General features: G+C 32.0%; 1 protein-coding gene across 1 annotated transcript in view; it reads right to left on the bottom strand.

Annotated features, from left to right (window-relative positions):
* Positions 1-1139: 1139 nt before the first annotated feature.
* Positions 1140-21405, bottom strand: part of LOC100378346 (short transient receptor potential channel 4-like) — a 30201-nt gene continuing 9935 nt past the window's right edge. The window contains exons 2-9 of the mRNA XM_085497527.1: positions 9345-9495; positions 7217-7386; positions 6778-6951; positions 4988-5724; positions 3996-4221; positions 2552-2731; positions 1755-1817; positions 1140-1319 (exon numbers count right to left, since the gene is read on the bottom strand). Of these exons, the coding sequence (XP_085353653.1) occupies positions 1140-1319; positions 1755-1817; positions 2552-2731; positions 3996-4221; positions 4988-5724; positions 6778-6951; positions 7217-7386; positions 9345-9495 (1881 nt within the window). The remainder of the gene's footprint in view (positions 1320-1754; positions 1818-2551; positions 2732-3995; positions 4222-4987; positions 5725-6777; positions 6952-7216; positions 7387-9344; positions 9496-21405) is intronic.

The following is a 21405-nucleotide window of genomic DNA, read 5'->3' as shown; positions in this document are numbered from 1 at the left end:
GAACAGTGTTACAACAATCGTACAGACAACTCGCCTGGGTGTTAATTCATGCATAAACTTGAAGTAGTGAAATTTGGGCTGCTGCCCTGCAAAATTGACAACTGGTAGACAGATTTCAAGACATCACTTTCTTCATAGTAAACAGATGTACCCACAAACCAATTTTGACAGGAAACAGAAGCATGGTTTAGGAGCTAATATTTTTTAAATCACTTTTGACCAAAAAAGCACATTTTTGTGCATATTTCAAACTACAGTGTCCATAAAAAAAATACTAACAAAATGTATACAATAAGCTTTCCGAAAACATATAGTTTTGTGGACAAGGGAGGTCATCTTAGTTTCCTAATTAAAATACCTGTCAGATAAACTGCATCTCTACCTTGAAAGCATCGTCTGATAAACAAGTAGATATATCAGAAAGTCAGTATTAGACGACGGCTAGCAAGTGAATCCACCATTGGGTGGGTGACAATGATAATGAAAATAAAAGCTATGCAGAAAAACCGTCTTTATTTTGATGGACAGTGTCATGGATAATAGATAAAGATGATATCCCATATGAAGCCCTTAAAAACGCGTGAAATGTGACTATCGGTACATACCACGCCCTAAAACTGTGTGCTGCAACTGTGTGCTGCAAAAACGCAGATTCAATTTTATCTTCCTCATTATGCAAACTAGGGTTCAACATTGTGGACTAGTAAATAATAATGTTACTAGTCCAAAGACCAGTGTACTTTTTCAAAAATCGTGCATATTTTTTGTGCCCTATGTAAATAAAATCAATGTTAGCACAAATACAATAATGACTAAATATTGAGTGTTAAGTCTAAATGTTGTGTCCATTTCTCAGTAACTAAATCGAGACCGTCCATGTAAAACTCGGTACACATATCATGTCAACATTTAGCCACATATCTACCTATCTTTCTATATATCTATATATCTATATATTACAAATAACGGATTCTGATTTTCGGACTCAGATACTACTATCCTATATGTTCACTTCACTAATAATTTATAGGTCTTTCAAATGTTAGTATACCAACCTAGGCTAACATGAAATATGTTTACAATTATTGTTTGCTTTTATATGTACATCTTGTTGGAAAAATCATCTATGGTAGAATAATTTAACCAAGAACGATGTCGGCCATATATGCTCGGTTACGCGAACTTTGAATATACCCATTATGTAAGGTATGTCCTTGCCGGAAGTGCATTTGAAAGTCGGGATGTGTTTTTGTTGGGAAGTTCTTTATCTTTGCAATTCCAGTCTCAGCGACATAGCGTGTTAGTAGAACTGTCATCAGCTGCGGGTAACAAGTCAAAAAAAAATTAAAAAGTAGTTAGAAACAAAATGAATAAAATGAAACATCATAAGTGAATTGGATGTAAATGATAATAGAATCGCGATACACAACAAATCCATTCCAATAGAACTGGAATAATTCAGTGTTATTAATACATTGGATCTTAAAAGTAATATGTTAATAATCCCTTTTTTAGATTTTGTAGCGGGTATATCCTGTGTAAGATTTTAACACAGAAATGCACGGATATCTGTAACTACCAATACACTAGTACAGCCCAAACATTACAATTTATCATACAGTTGTCGAAAACCAAGTTATGTTTGAAATTGATTGCAATTATCAAATAAATTGATGTTGTATGTCTAGTGCTGGAATGAATGGTATCACGTGCACATGAAATAAATGTGCCTTGAGTGAATAAAATCATTATACCTCGTCATATGTTAAAGGTGTTTTCAATGAATGTTCCTGTCTCAGGTAAGTGCCACCATTCATCTGAAAAAATAACCAAACTATACATTGCATTGTGCAATCAACGTTGTTATTACAATTGTATTAATGTGCCGAATAAAATACACTATTTATCAACAAAATCCTAATACTTCAATGTGGAAACATGGGCAATCAATTGTACATATACATATATATATATACGTTTTTTTGTCAGTTGATCATATTAAACCTCAGTATTTGACTCATTCATCTTTCGGATGTATTCGGACTCACATTGCACGCCATCATCAAATTTGCACTGTTTGCTGAAACCGACCATCTATGGCTATCCCAACGACCCTCTTGCGTAATCGTGTTAGGTTAGAATAGCTGCATAAACCCCACTGTATGCTTTGATGCAGTTGATCTTAAAATCTTCAGTGTGTTGCTGAGAGGTGGAAGTACAAGGCGCGGTCAACATAATTTCCCCCATCAACAAATCACTATCTAATGTTGACACTGAGTCCTCAGAAACCAGGACCACATCTACTTTACGGGACTTCAGTGCTTAAAATAACCCCACCCTCTCAACAACACACTAAAACTTTCAGGCCAGCTGCTTTAACGTTTACAGTGGAAATTATGGCCAGTAACACCATGGCCTGCCTCTCGCTAATGCAAGACAAAAACAGCTGCAACGATGATTGGCTAATCGTTCTGTCAATCAATTGGTCGGTGTACAATGTTACTAATATCATGGCAATAATCACATGCAATTATAGACGAACACTTGTTACCTGAAAAGTGTCCGTAGTGCCCTCTATCGTCCTTTCCTTCGTACAACAAAATGAAGCTACTAAGGCATTGACACACGAGACGGATGGTATGATATTATATGGAGCTGGCAATACTGGAGCGTTGAAGTAGTCAACCCATATCTGTGTTCTACGAAATTTCCAAAGCATGTCAATGCTTTCCTGTATTTTGAATATAATGAGTATACCTCATTCGTTATTCAGGGAAAAATTATCTTGTCGTTCGGCAAATATATGTTTATTCAACATCACAACACCGACTACAAATAGTAATGCAGTATGGTCTAAAGAATAACAATAACAAATGATCTACCTGTTTCATAATACAGTCGATGAAAGAAAAAAAAACAGAATTTCGTCTAAAAATGAAAGAAGGAAAACTTATGACTTTTTCCCTGTATTTCTTAATTTGTAGTTTATGTGATTCATGCTATAATCACAAATGTCATTTATATTTCACAGGTAAATGTAATCTATGGTTGTAAATTCTTATTTTAGTCATTGAACTTCGTAATTTGTGATTTATAATGGCCGCTATATAGTAACTTATATAATTTAATAAAGATGTCATATCTACGTAGAAAGGTATTGAATCTATTATTCATAATAATCGAAATTAATCAAAATAGTGATTTGTCCCTAGAATTTGTTTTTTACTTAATTCGATTTCATTATAATTGAAAGGGAGCAATGATCTGACAAAGATGATAAATTATATATTTTAAATAAGGCATTGTATGTTTAGCGTGTAGCCTTTTCATATAAAACCCAACACATGTATAAACACGCATTTGTAAACCCAAACACACGTTTATCAGTTGTTTTCATATGATGTTCTCTTCTTTATCATAACTATTCTTGTATTTAACTGTGTATCATATTTGTAATATGAACCAAGAGATACAAATTTGATGCAGTCCCCTTTTTATAAAATTGTTCAACTCCACAGTTTGCATTGAAATCACCTGTAAAAATTGACTTTCCAGACTATTTAATAATACATAATTCTAAATTCTGATAATTGTCGATTCACCTATTGCATGTGAAAATGTCGCCGGTGGAAAGTAACAGCACATATTTATATATACTTTGAACTAACGATAACCAATTTGTTTCTACATATAGTTGTCATCGTCACTTTCCGATATCTCAACCCCTCTTTTTTGAGAAATTTTTTGATTATATATCTTATACGGAATTATTGAGATCTCGCTATGCGCGAGAGAGTCACACGACTTGTGTTCACCCTTCAAATGGTGCTTTATTCCTTCCCGTTTTCTGTAGAAGTATGTGCAGCAATTATATTATAAAAACATTTCATATTCAGAGCAGTTTCCGTTTAACACACTGCTTCTAGGATATCAAAGACAACAGTTGACGTAATATATTTATTATAATAAGACTCAAATGTAGAAGAAAATATCACCTTTAATCTGGCATAGGTGTCTGACATCATTGCGATGCAGATATTGAGCAGTACGACCAATGTGGACGTTCCGAACAAAATATAAAGCCAGTATCCTATCACCCAAAATGGGCGAGTAGCGTCGTATTTGCCACCTGTTGTGTTGTATAGTACCTCCACTTTGAGATTTGTAGACGCATCGGCTCCGAATATAACCGTAATGAGAGTTGCAACAGTTGAGCTAAACCTGAGAGTGTGAGATATAATAAAGATGGAAATGTTTTTTTATTCATAAGTCAACGTGAATGTACAAGATGAGGTGTATTGCCCATAATGATTCTTTATGGTTTGAGATGTGGTTATTAATTGATTAGTTTATTTACATGAGGAAAAATATCAGCCGTCTAAAGGTTAATTGTTAATATTTTGATGTTATGATTTATTAAGAGGGCGGTGAGAATAAGTTTGCTTTTTGTTTCCCGGAGTTTGGTTATTTTTTATTCGTAATTTACTGAATATGACACCCAGATTGCCGAGAGGGTAAGCTTCACTAATATAAGGTATTAATATTTCCTATTAGATAACTTAATAAATATATTTCTTTATTGGCACCAAACAAACCGTTAAATTAAGATATCCAAGTCGAAACAGTCGAAAAACGACACATATTAATAAATTGCGCCCTCATGTGACGTGGTGCTGCTGTGACGTATGTAACGTAAAAGGGTATGCACGGTCGTTCACATTGACAGCCTGATTAGGAAACGTCATTGAAAATGTATCAACAATTTAATATTATTTTGTATTGTCGAACGCCGCGAACACATCAAACAGACAGATTTGCGAAAGTGTGGTGTCTTGAACCTTTTTGGTATAATCATTTTTATTAATAGACTTGTCCGATCAGATACAACATCGTGCGATATGAGATGAGAATTTACATGCATTCGGAATACACCCCCAGACGGCACAGGTGAACTGGTCATTGTGTAGAACAGGTACATTGTACTCACTCATTGAAAGCCGTCTTATCCACTCCAACGTACATGTAGTAAAATCCAAGAGCGAATGAAAGAACAACCATTGCAAAGATGCACAGGAAACGGACAACGTCGTCCTTCATGGCGGTGAACAGTAACAACATGGATCCAAGGTACAAACTATTATAGATGTAATGCATGAAGCGAATGCAAGCCAGGATGAGAATTCCTGGTGTCCACAGATCTTTGTACAGTAACATGTACAGCAGGTTTCCAACATGATTATACATCAAGAACCGCATGATGATATCCACCAAAAATGACACCAAAATTATAATATCGATATAAGTTAACACGTTCACAAAATGTGCTTTGCCGCCATGTCTAACCACCTGGCGGATCTCCTTCAAGAGGAGGGCTATGTCATAAACAAATATAGTGACGAGGAAGCGAGAGTAGAGCGTGTTGCTCGACACATCACCCGGACTATCTATAATTATATTCAAGACAATTACTAAAACCAAGAAGTTAAAGCACGAAAACATATCCATAATAAACTTTGCTTTGGGGTTGTCCAATATCTTAGTGACTGGCGAACACGGTGCTATTATGTAAATGAGTGCGAGTATGGGCATCAGACACTCGTAAACTAAGACGCAGTAAAGCCCATACAGGATAGTCCACAACCAACCGTTTCGTGTGTGCCACAAAGGCTGTCTATCTAACCATTCCTTCTTCACAATTTTCTGACATTTGGGATGACCAACGAACTACAGTGATAGAACAGAAATTAAATTTTAAATCTATCAACGCGGGTTATAGGTTATAGATTCAGATTACCAGTGAATCAGTGACGGGGAGGACACCCTCGTTCAATCGCCCGAAGTTTATAATTTTTGCGCTTTTATTGAATTACCAGGCTGTAATTAAATTCGCATGAGCGGCTATCTTGAAAATATGTTTTTGTGCGCACGACCATTGGATGTGATAACTTTATTAGCGTTTCGTCTGCACATGTGCGCAATGTCAGTTTCATAAATGTCCGGGGTCGATATTTTATTTCAAGTTTTGACCGACTTTGTGTCTGCAAAGTTTTCCATTAATGTGATTTTTAGTCTAGCGACGATAGATTCGGACACATATATCGAAATATCTCAATACCAGATGTTAACCAAGGTACGTGATGGCCGCATATGCACATGGGTTAGCGTATTACCGAATGGAAACTATGTCATGCGAGTTTAATAAAGTTACTACTTAGTTTGACAATGCATAAGCCTAGTGCACATATATTTAATTTCGGGTTTAATTTAGATTTAGATTCAGAATTTAATGCTCCATATTGATATTTAGTTTATAATACATTTGTCATTGTAAATTTAAGGAGTAATAATTATTATTTTTTTAGTAATTAAACCATCCACTGGTTACGAACGAGCGAACTGCAGAACATATTTTGTAGATGGACGCTATATGATTCTCACGCAAAATGCACCAATATAGCGACATTTACATATAAACAGTCATGTAAAAAAATGCAACTGACAACACCAACGCGGTCTAAATGTATGGCTTCATATTGTATTGTTCTATACCAAATTTAAATGTTATCCTGTAACCTGAATCTATAACTTGCGTTTTGTACCTCTTAATTTGAATGATATAATATAGAATATTGCGATGTTAAATGACGTATACAATCAACAAAAACACAGGCAATGATAATGAGTGACCAAAGTATATGCGAACACCAAATCGATTACTTGTGTACAAAACGGACGTGCACTTCCCTGTAATATAAATAACTGAATAAGTTAACCGACCTGTTTCTGGTCTGTTACCAGTGCTCTTTTTAGTAGACTGAAGGGTGGGTCCACTGTTCTTGTAGCCGTTTCTCTACCATTCAATAAAATGTATACTTCTTGGGAGTTAGTGCAATGTTCCAAGATTTCACTTGCAAATGCCCGTATGCTGTTACTGAGTTCATTGTACATTTCCTGTCGTCGGTGGTAGATGAATGAAGCATTTCAATTAGGGTATGATACAGGGTAGGGTAGGGTAGGGTACAGTCACAATCACAGTCACAGTAGGGTACAATCCCAAACATCGCCATCCACAACAATCGTCATCCAACTTCGAAAGTTATGGTCATACAGTTGTGAACTTAAAGAGCCAATAAGGCTGGCCTTACAATTGTTGCTCCAAGAGACAGTCAGGAAATGAATGAATGAATTAATGAATGAATGAATGAATATTTCTTACCTGGGAGGTGTCTTCAATATTTCTTGATTGTGCCATAGAGTCAATATCAGTTGAAAGGTCAAATGCCGCCTTCACTGGGTCTATGTAAGCTAAACTAATGTATGCGGGAGTCGACATGGCTCTATATATCCTGTAACGTAACCCATCCTCTGATATATCTTCTCGTATACCTAGAGTCATTTTACAGACGTGGGGAATAACTTGTTATTCATACCTAATCTTCTGCTGACCTAAAATTGTAATCCAACTGACTGACCATTCTATACTTGTACTATGTGGCATTGATTATATTTAATATATATAACTAAGTGGTTTAGACACACAGCTAGAATACATATGCATATATCGCAATTGACATATCAATTAAAAAGTATTGTTAAATATTAGCGCCTCTGTAACGGTATGATGACACATATTCATTTCTTTATTCGGTATGAAGTGGTGGGGTGTGATAATTCTGATCAATTTTCTTTGTTATTTTATGATTAATGCTATTGTTCTTTACTGACTCGTTTTATATCGTTTCCGGTAAGTCTGACGTACTTTTCGCTAGTTTTGTTGGTTATTCACGTAACTTTCTCTTGGTATATGACGCTGTTCATTGGACATGCTGTTTTCTTCTGGCATTTGCATAGCTTGTCAGTCGTGGTGTTTTTATCAGTAGCAAGTTGGCGTGTTTTTTTTTTTTTTTTTTTTTTTGTCAATTGTGTGTTTTATATGTTTCTATATAACGATAGCTGAATTTGATTTCTGTTGACATTTTTTCAATGTAAATAAACAAACAAAACCCAGAATGAGTGTTTCATCATCTATTCTGTTGGTTAGAGGAAATGTAAGCTTATTTATTAATGTGTTTCTTTATGTTAGTAAAGACGGAATTTCAGCAAAAAATGCGCCCCATCTTCGATGTCTTTGACAATGTTTACAAATAGCCCATTTGCTTTCTGAAATATCAACATTGTTAAATTCTTTTCAATTTGTAGAATAAGCTAATTCTTAATTAGCTACAACTTAATCTTAACGAAAATAAATATTTTTCAAATGAGACTATATGTGCACAGTTTACGTTTTGTGCTCCCTTGTCATCATTTAATGCTTTTGTAATATTATCTTAGAATTTAATTTTCAATTGTTCGAATATTGTTTTAATTTGTCCATTTCTGTCTTCAGATTTTCCTTTTCCCAAAGGCTTCATATTTATCATATTTAGGAAATGTTTAATGATGGATACTCAGGTTTGTATACCAGCATTGTCTAGTTGAAATCCATGTGCCAGTGTGTTGTCTGTCATTTAATATGTTAATTCTTAGCCAATATGTCATCATTTTTTTTTATGCATAACAAACTAAGTGAGACCTAGTTCTAGGGCTAGGCTAGATTGGTTGCTCGGCTACTTACCTTTAGAAGGATTTTAAAATATTATATGTGAGTTTTTTTTCAATTGGGAGCAGATGTTATCAGACCATACACCAGAGCAGTATAACAGAATGGGTCTAACCATGGTATTGAATGTTTCTGAATACAGTAGTTGTTTCATGGCCCTATCGTTCAGGTCGAATTGTGTTTTCCCAATTGTCCCTTTTATGTTTAATATTATTCCTAGGTAAGTGAAACACCGTTTCAAACTACATTTAATGTGCAATTTGAAATTGTTGAGAGCTTTTCCTCTTTTATTGAATATTATAGTTTTTGATTATGTTTAATTTACAGTTTTGCAGTATGTTTCCAGCTTGTTTAACGCCATTTGCAGCCTAGTATTAGTTCTTACAGAAATCATCTGCAAAGAGTAAACAAGGGATATAGTTCCTCGGTAATGCTGGGGTGTCAATATCGAGTGATTCAGTGTACAAGGGACTTATCTACTTGTCTGATACTCCCTTTAATAATGCAATTATTTAGTTTCACAAAACTCACGGAGTTGTTGTAATGTATAGTACACGGCCTACCAGTTCTAGTAAACGCTGCATTTTTTACTGGAAGGAACAGTTTTTCATTATGTTCAAACCCCATCATTTTACACTAAACAAATAAAATGAACTTGTATCATCATGCCGACAAAAAATTAAAGGCACTATTATGTAACAATAAAACGCATATGTTTAATAAATTCAATAATCCTAATACGAACCGTTTGGTATCGACGGTCTTTTCAACTCGTAGGCCCCTTTATCTAACAGCAGTTTAACCATATAAAAATCGTTTTTCTCTGCAGCTAGTAAAAGCGCCGTTACTGGTTGAGTTCTTCGTTTGCCGACACAATTTATGTTGACTTGGCCAGTCTGTAAACACGTAGAAATATGGAGAGATGAAATTGCCAAATGTAACGTAAAATAATGCTTATATATGAACCTTTGCAATTGTTACGTGATAAATATACTAAACCGGTTACTGACATCATTTAAATGTCTTATGCAAGTGTAGTCATTATTTCTGCTGGTTATTACCACTAGCGACGAATACAAAATACATATCGACGCCGTGCTAATATCAATATGTGTCAACCCTTTAGAGAGTATGCCTTTATGTTAGGTCATTATGACGTAGATGATTTATTGGATTCACCCACCACTCACATCTGGTATTAATCCAATGACTTAATCCATCCGTCGGTCGTTCTACTGTACGTGTGTGATTCACACATTGTGTAGACATTACGTCAGAGTTCTTGTCATGTACACATAACATGTGACACTTTTCTGATCACTGGCTGGCTATATTTTGACCAGAGTTGCAGGTAGACTAACCTGGTGTACATGATAAATATGGCATGTCAAATGTCAATCGTATAATGGAAATAGATGAATTACATTTCAATTTTAATTTTAACTTTTGAAAATAATTTGAATATCAAAGTGGAGGCGACACGTGTATAACAGAATTGATTTAGTTCTGAAATACCAACTGATAATTGTAAGACTTTTTTACCGAAACATAATGTCAGAAAATGTACTAGAATCCTGATGCATTGATTCAATATTTGAAATATATGGTTGTATTTGTGATAAATTATATCCTAATTTGTTATCTAAACATGTTGAAAAATACCCTAAATTATACAGATTGCATATTTAAGCATATATGTATACAGATATGTATGTGTATGTATGTGAGTATATCATCTGTTCACAGAAGGGGCCATTAAAAGGATGGTTAGATCATCAGATCATTGCAATCAAAAGAATATTTTAGTCATCGTCGTTCTGAGAAATAAAACTAAGATTGACAAACGCCTTCTATGAGTTCGAAGAAATTATGAACTAGCATTATGAAAAAAAAAACTTAGAGTAGAAGAATTAGATATCTAATAAATATTAGTTCTCTTAGCGTTGTTTCATCAGTGAAACAGATTTATCGACACGAAGGGAACATTTGTGTAAAGACATAACATATTGGCAACGGGAAAACTACGTACTCGTTTCATTAAATTACATCGTTTGGGAAGATAGTTCAATGTTGAAGACACATGCGACGTAATGTTTCATTTCAAACCAAAATACTGATACTGAAATGTGACATGCTGTTTTGTTCAGTGTCTGTGGAGATAAAACATGTAGTTTTATGCGAAGCTTAGTTTTGACTGATAAACCGTCTGACAAGAAATACAAATGACCATATGAAACATCATCCGCGACCATGCCCATTTATATCCATGGATATATCCCAAAATACGATTCTGAATTTTCCTTATTGTGACTGATGTCGATTCCAAATGAATTGATGTATGTCCAGACGGCACTACAATTAAACTGAGAGTACTATTCTCATTGCATAGATTAATTGCCAACTACAATGATTCCCGGTTCACATGTGCAAATGTGATTATGCACCTGACACCTTCGCCATACTGGGTCAAATATCCTGACAGGACGGTCAATACAGTTCAAAGGAGGAATGATAAAACCTTGTAGCTGGAGAATGGACAAATGTGTCACGATTTGTATTTAAATATACGTGACGCCACACTTAAAAACGAAAACAAACTGCTGCTTATGGGGCGAAAATTAAGGACATATTTGGATGCATTGAAACCAGACAAACAAACAATAATATTTGGTGCACATACAAGGCAACAATCATGGCATGACACAGATAAAATAGTCAGATATTTCGAAGTTTAAATGAACCTAGTATAATATAGGTCGTAACAGGCACTGTGGTATTTTACACATGAAAATAATGACCGGGAAATGCAGCAACTATTGTCACATAGGATTGAAGAGATTACATGGAGTCTTTCATTGTTAACTGTATCTGCTGCACCCAAAGCTATGTTGAGGGTTGCCATGCGCATTAGTTTTTCCTGTTGTGTGATAATTCATGTATTTTTATTTCATAGAATGAGTTTAACATCAATCAGATGAATATTCGTAGATAGAAAGAAATGTAGAGTAGATTTAATAAATAACAAGAAGACATTCAGAAGTGATTTGTACTGGTAAACGGTTATAGTAAGAACACCTCATGTTATGTTAATAAAAGCAGTTTACGCCTAACTGTTTTGACTTGTTATATCTCACCGGAATATCGTCATTGATATATTATGACATTATGTTGGTAACAATTACTATGACATTATGTTGTGAGTTATCACGATAGTTGGGATATCAGCTATCATAGTAACATTGATACATTATGACATTATGTTGTGAGTTATCGCGATAGTTGGGATATCAGCTATCATAGTAACATTGATACATTATGACATTATGTTGTGAGTTATCGCGATAGTTGGGATATCAGCTATCATAGTAACATAAATACATTATGACATTATGTTGTGAGTTATCGCGATAGTTGGGATATCAGCTATCATAGTAACATTGATACATTATGACATTATGTTGTGAGTTATCGCGATAGTTGGGATATCAGCTATCATAGTAACATTGATATATTATGACATTATATTGATAACAATTACTATGACATAATGTTGTGAGTTATCACGATAGTTTGGATATCAGCTATCATAGAACATAGATACATTATGACATTATGTTGATAACAATTACTATGACATAATGTTGTGAGTTATCGCGATAGTTGGGATATCAGCTATCATAGTAACATTGATATATTATGACATTATGTTGATAACAATTACTATGACATTATATTGTGAGTTATCACGATAGTTGGGATATCAGCTATCATAGTAACATTGATACATTATGACATTATGTTGATAACAATTACTATGACATTATGTTGGTGAGTTATCACAATAGTTTGGATATCAGCTATCATAGTAACATTGATACATTATGACATTATGTTGTGAGTTATCGCGATAGTTGGGATATCAGCTATCATAGTAACATTGATATATTATGACATTATATTGATAACAATTACTATGAAATTATGTTGTGAGTTATCACGATAGTTGCGATATCAGCTATCATAGTATCATTGATATATTATGACATTATGTTGATAACAATTACTATGACATAATGTTGTGAGTTATCACGATAGTTTGGATATCAGCTATCATAGTAACATTGATATATTATGACATTATATTGACAACAATTACTATGACATAATGTTGTGAGTTATCACGATAGTTGGGATATCAGCTATCATAGTAACATTGATATATTATGACATTATATTGATAACAATTACTATGACATAATGTTGTGAGTTATCATGATAGTTGGGATATCAGCTATCATAGTAACATTGATATATTATGACATTATGTTGATAACAATTACTATGACATAATGTTGTGAGTTATCACGATAGTTTGGATATCAGCTATCATAGTAACATTGATATATTATGACATTATGTTGATAACAATTACTATGACATAATGTTGTGAGTTATCACGATAGTTTGAATATCAGCTATCATAGTAACATTGATATATTATGACATTATGTTGATAACAATTACTATGACATAATGTTGTGAGTTATCACGATAGTTGGGATATCAGCTGTCATAGTAACATTGATATATTATGACATTATGATGATAACAATTACTATGACATTATGTTGTGAGTTATCACGATAGTTGGGATATCAGCTATCATAGTAACATTGATACATTATGACATTATGTTGATAACAATTACTATGACATTATGTTGGTGAGTTATCACGATAGTTTGGATATCAGCTATCATAGTAACATTGATACATTATGACATTATGTTGATAACAATTACTATGACATTATGTTGGTGAGTTATCACGATAGTTTGGATATCAGCTATCATAGTAACATTGATACATTATGACATTATGTTGTGAGTTATCGCGATAGTTGGGATATCAGCTATCATAGTAACATTGATATATTATGACATTATATTGATAACAATTACTATGACATAATGTTGTGAGTTATCACGATAGTTTGGATATCAGTTTTCATAGTAACATTGATATATTATTACATTATGTTGATAACAATTACTATGACATTATGTTGTGAGTTATCATGATAGTTGGGATATCAGCTATCATAGTAACATTGATATATTATGACATTATATTGATAACAATTACTATGACATAATGTTGTGAGTTATCACGATAGTTGGGATATCAGCTACCATAGTAACATTGATACATTATGACATTATGTTGATAACAATTACTATGACATTATGTTGTGAGTTATCATGATAGTTGGGATATCAGCTATCATAGTAACATTGATATATTATGACATTATATTGATAACAATTACTATGACATAATGTTGTGAGTTATCATGATAGTTGAGATATCAGCTATCATAGTACATAGATACATTATGACATTATGTTGATAACAATTACTATGACATAATGTTGTGAGTTATCACGATAGTTTGGATATCAGCTATCATAGTAACATTGATATATTATGACATTATGTTGGTAACAATTACTATGACATAATGTTGTGAGTTATCACGATAGTTGGGATATCAGCTATCATAGTAACATTGATATATTATGACATTATGTTGATAACAATTACTAGGACATAATGTTGTGAGTTATCACGATAGTTTGGATATCAGCTATCATAGTAACATTGATATATTGTGACATTATATTGATAACAATTACTATGACATAATGTTGTGAGTTATCACGATAGTTTGGATATCAGCTATCATAGTAACATAGATACATTGTGACATTATAATGATAACAATTACTATGACATAATGTTGTGAGTTATCACGATAGTTGGGATATCAGCTATCATAGTAACATTGATACATTATGACATTATATTGATAACAATTACTATGACATTATGTTGTGAGTTATCACGATAGTTGGGATATCAGCTATCATAGTAACATTGATATATTATGACATTATATTGATAACAATTACTATGACATAATGTTGTGAGTTATCACGATAGTTTGGATATCAGCTATCATAGTAACATAGATACATTATGACATTATGTTGATAACAATTAATATGACATAATGTTGTGAGTTATCACGATAGTTGGGATATCAGCTATCATAGTAACATTGATATATAATGACATTATGTTGGTAACAATTATTATGACATAATGTTGTGAGTTATCACGATAGTTTGGATATCAGCTATCATAGTAACATTGATATATTATGACATTATGTTGATAACAATTACTATGACATAATGTTGTGAATTAACACGATAGTTGCGATATCAGCTATCATAGTAACATTCATATATTATGACATTATGTTGATAACAATTACTATGACATAATGTTGTGAGTTATCACGATAGTTTGGATATCAGCTATCATAGTAACATTGATATATTATGACATTATGTTGATAACAATTACTATGACATAATGTTGTGAGTTATCACGATAGTTGGGATATCAGCTGTCATAGTAACATTGATATATTATGACATTATGTTGATAACAATTACTATGACATTATGTTGTGAGTTATCACGATAGTTGGGATATCAGCTATCATAGTAACATTGATACATTATGACATTATGTTGATAACAATTACTATGACATTATGTTGGTGAGTTATCACGATAGTTTGGATATCAGCTATCATAGTAACATTGATACATTATGACATTATGTTGTGAGTTATCGCGATAGTTGGGATATCAGCTATCATAGTAACATTGATATATTATGACATTATGTTGATAACAATTACTATGACATAATGTTGTGAGTTATCACGATAGATGGGATATCAGCTATCATAGTAACATTGATATATTATGACATTATGTTGATAACAATTACTATGACATAATGTCGTGAGTTATCACGATAGTTGGGATATCAGCTATCATAGTAACATAGATATATGATGACATTCTGTTGATAACAATTACTATGACATAATGTTGTGAGTTATCGCGATAGTTGTGATATCAGCTATCATAGTAACATTGATACATTATGACATTATGTTGATTACAATTACCATGACATTATGTTGGTGAGTTATCACGATAGTTGAGATATCAGCTATCATAGTAACATTGATATATTATGACATCATGTTGATAACAATTACTATGACATAATGTTGTGAGTTATCACGCTAGTTGGGATATCAGCTATCATAGTAACATTGATATATTATGACATTATGTTGGTAACAATTACTATGACATTATGTTGTGAGTTATCACGATAGTTGTGATATCAGCTATCATAGTAACATTGATATATTATCACATTATGTTGATAACAATTACTATGACATAATGTTGTGAGTTATCACGCTAGTTGGGATATCAGCTATCATAGTAACATTGATATATTATGACATTATGTTGATAACAATTAATATGACATTATGTTGTGAGTTATCACGATAGTTGGGATATCAGCTATCATAGTAACATTGATACATTATGACATTATGTTGTGCGTTATCGCGATAGTTGGGATATCAGCTATCATAGTAACATTGATATATTATGACATTATATTGATAACAATTACCATGACATTATGTTGGTGAGTTATCACGATAGTTTGGATATCAGCTATCATAGTAACATTGATATATTATGATATTATGTTGGTAACAATTACTATGACATTATGTTGTGAGTTATCACGCTAGTTGGGCTATCAGCTATCATAGTAACATTGATACATTATGATATTATGTTGATAACAATTACTATGACATTATGTTGTGAGTTATCACGATAGTTTGGATATCAGCTATCATAGTAACATTGATATATTATGACATTATGTTGGTAACAATTACTATGACATAATGTTGTGAGCTATCACGATAGTTGGGATATCAGCTATCATAGTAACATAGATATATTATGACATTACTTTGGTAACAATTACTATGACATAATGTTGTGAGTTATCACGATAGTTGGGATATCAGCTATCATAGTAACATTGATATATTATGACATTATGTTGATAACAATTACTAGGACATAATGTTGTGAGTTATCACGATAGTTGGGATATCAGCTATCATAGTAACATTGATATATTATGACATTATGTTGGTAACAATTACTATGACATTATGTTGTGAGTTATCACGATAGTTGTGATATCAGCTATCATAGTAACATTGATATATTATGACATTATGTTGATAACAATTACTATGACATAATGTTGTGAGTTATCACGCTAGTTGGGATATCAGCTATCATAGTAACATTGATATATTATGACATTATGTTGATAACAATTAATATGACATTATGTTGTGAGTTATCACGATAGTTGGGATATCAGCTATCATAGTAACATTGATACATTATGACATTATGTTGTGCGTTATCGCGATAGTTGGGATATCAGCTATCATAGTAACATTGATATATTATGACATTATATTGATAACAATTACCATGACATTATGTTGGTGAGTTATCACGATAGTTTGGATATCAGCTATCATAGTAACATTGATATATTATGACATTATGTTGGTAACAATTCCTATGACATTATGTTGTGAGTTATCACGCTAGTTGGGATATCAGCTATCATAGTAACATTGATATATTATGACATTATGTTGATAACAATTACTATGACATTATATTGTGAGTTATCACGATAGTTGGGATATCAGCTATCATAGTAACATTGATACATTATGACATTATGTTGATAACAATTACTATGACATTATGTTGGTGAGTTATCACAATAGTTTGGATATCAGCTATCATAGTAACATTGATACATTATGACATTATGTTGTGAGTTATCGCGATAGTTGGGATATCAGCTATCATAGTAACATTGATATATTATGACATTATATTGATAACAATTACTATGAAATTATGTTGTGAGTTATCACGATAGTTGCGATATCAGCTATCATAGTATCATTGATATATTATGACATTATGTTGATAACAATTACTATGACATAATGTTGTGAGTTATCACGATAGTTTGGATATCAGCTATCATAGTAACATTGATATATTATGACATTATATTGACAACAATTACTATGACATAATGTTGTGAGTTATCACGATAGTTGGGATATCAGCTATCATAGTAACATTGATATATTATGACATTATATTGATAACAATTACTATGACATAATGTTGTGAGTTATCATGATAGTTGGGATATCAGCTATCATAGTAACATTGATATATTATGACATTATGTTGATAACAATTACTATGACATAATGTTGTGAGTTATCACGATAGTTTGGATATCAGCTATCATAGTAACATTGATATATTATGACATTATGTTGATAACAATTACTATGACATAATGTTGTGAGTTATCACGATAGTTTGAATATCAGCTATCATAGTAACATTGATATATTATGACATTATGTTGATAACAATTACTATGACATAATGTTGTGAGTTATCACGATAGTTGGGATATCAGCTGTCATAGTAACATTGATATATTATGACATTATGATGATAACAATTACTATGACATTATGTTGTGAGTTATCACGATAGTTGGGATATCAGCTATCATAGTAACATTGATACATTATGACATTATGTTGATAACAATTACTATGACATTATGTTGGTGAGTTATCACGATAGTTTGGATATCAGCTATCATAGTAACATTGATACATTATGACATTATGTTGATAACAATTACTATGACATTATGTTGGTGAGTTATCACGATAGTTTGGATATCAGCTATCATAGTAACATTGATACATTATGACATTATGTTGTGAGTTATCGCGATAGTTGGGATATCAGCTATCATAGTAACATTGATATATTATGACATTATATTGATAACAATTACTATGGCATAATGTTGTGAGTTATCACGATAGTTTGGATATCAGTTTTCATAGTAACATTGATATATTATTACATTATGTTGATAACAATTACTATGACATTATGTTGTGAGTTATCATGATAGTTGGGATATCAGCTATCATAGTAACATTGATATATTATGACATTATATTGATAACAATTACTATGACATAATGTTGTGAGTTATCACGATAGTTGGGATATCAGCTACCATAGTAACATTGATACATTATGACATTATGTTGATAACAATTACTATGACATTATGTTGTGAGTTATCATGATAGTTGGGATATCAGCTATCATAGTAACATTGATATATTATGACATTATATTGATAACAATTACTATGACATAATGTTGTGAGTTATCATGATAGTTGAGATATCAGCTATCATAGTACATAGATACATTATGACATTATGTTGATAACAATTACTATGACATAATGTTGTGAGTTATCACGATAGTTTGGATATCAGCTATCATAGTAACATTGATATATTATGACATTATGTTGGTAACAATTACTATGACATAATGTTGTGAGTTATCACGATAGTTGGGATATCAGCTATCATAGTAACATTGATATATTATGACATTATGTTGATAACAATTACTAGGACATAATGTTGTGAGTTATCACGATAGTTTGGATATCAGCTATCATAGTAACATTGATATATTGTGACATTATATTGATAACAATTACTATGACATAATGTTGTGAGTTATCACGATAGTTTGGATATCAGCTATCATAGTAACATAGATACATTGTGACATTATAATGATAACAATTACTATGACATAATGTTGTGAGTTATCACGATAGTTGGGATATCAGCTATCATAGTAACATTGATACATTATGACATTATATTGATAACAATTACTATGACATTATGTTGTGAGTTATCACGATAGTTGGGATATCAGCTATCATAGTAACATTGATATATTATGACATTATATTGATAACAATTACTATGACATAATGTTGTGAGTTATCACGATAGTTTGGATATCAGCTATCATAGTAACATAGATACATTATGACATTATGTTGATAACAATTAATATGACATAATGTTGTGAGTTATCACGATAGTTGGGATATCAGCTATCATAGTAACATTGATATATAATGACATTATGTTGGTAACAATTATTATGACATAATGTTGTGAGTTATCACGATAGTTTGGATATCAGCTATCATAGTAACATTGATATATTATGACATTATGTTGATAACAATTACTATGACATAATGTTGTGAATTAACACGATAGTTGCGATATCAGCTATCATAGTAACATTCATATATTATGACATTATGTTGATAACAATTACTATGACATAATGTTGTGAGTTATCACGATAGTTTGGATATCAGCTATCATAGTAACATTGATATATTATGACATTATGTTGATAACAATTACTATGACATAATGTTGTGAGTTATCACGATAGTTGGGATATCAGCTGTCATAGTAACATTGATATATTATGACATTATGTTGATAACAATTACTATGACATTATGTTGTGAGTTATCACGATAGTTGGGATATCAGCTATCATAGTAACATTGATACATTATGACATTATGTTGATAACAATTACTATGACATTATGTTGGTGAGTTATCACGATAGTTTGGATATCAGCTATCATAGTAACATTGATACATTATGACATTATGTTGTGAGTTATCGCGATAGTTGGGATATCAGCTATCATAGTAACATTGATATATTATGACATTATGTTGATAACAATTACTATGACATAATGTTGTGAGTTATCACGATAGATGGGATATCAGCTATCATAGTAACATTGATATATTATGACATTATGTTGATAACAATTACTATGACATAATGTCGTGAGTTATCACGATAGTTGGGATATCAGCTATCATAGTAACATAGATATATGATGACATTCTGTTGATAACAATTACTATGACATAATGTTGTGAGTTATCGCGATAGTTGTGATATCAGCTATCATAGTAACATTGATACATTATGACATTATGTTGATTACAATTACCATGACATTATGTTGGTGAGTTATCACGATAGTTGAGATATCAGCTATCATAGTAACATTGATATATTATGACATCATGTTGATAACAATTACTATGACATAATGTTGTGAGTTATCACGCTAGTTGGGATATCAGCTATCATAGTAACATTGATATATTATGACATTATGTTGGTAACAATTACTATGACATTATGTTGTGAGTTATCACGATAGTTGTGATATCAGCTATCATAGTAACATTGATATATTATCACATTATGTTGATAACAATTACTATGACATAATGTTGTGAGTTATCACGCTAGTTGGGATATCAGCTATCATAGTAACATTGATATATTATGACATTATGTTGATAACAATTAATATGACATTATGTTGTGAGTTATCACGATAGTTGGGATATCAGCTATCATAGTAACATTGATACATTATGACATTATGTTGTGCGTTATCGCGATAGTTGGGATATCAGCTATCATAGTAACATTGATATATTATGACATTATATTGATAACAATTACCATGACATTATGTTGGTGAGTTATCACGATAGTTTGGATATCAGCTATCATAGTAACATTGATATATTATGACATTATGTTGGTAACAATTACTATGACATTATGTTGTGAGTTATCACGCTAGTTGGGCTATCAGCTATCATAGTAACATTGATACATTATGATATTATGTTGATAACAATTACTATGACATTATGTTGTGAGTTATCACGATAGTTTGGATATCAGCTATCATAGTAACATTGATATATTATGACATTATGTTGGTAACAATTACTATGACATAATGTTGT

The sequence above is a fragment of the Saccoglossus kowalevskii genome, chromosome 3 (assembly GCF_978046115.1).
Source record: "Saccoglossus kowalevskii chromosome 3, keSacKowa6.1, whole genome shotgun sequence".
Taxonomy (NCBI): domain Eukaryota; kingdom Metazoa; phylum Hemichordata; class Enteropneusta; family Harrimaniidae; genus Saccoglossus; species Saccoglossus kowalevskii.
This window is presented reverse-complemented; position numbering and strand designations above follow the sequence as displayed.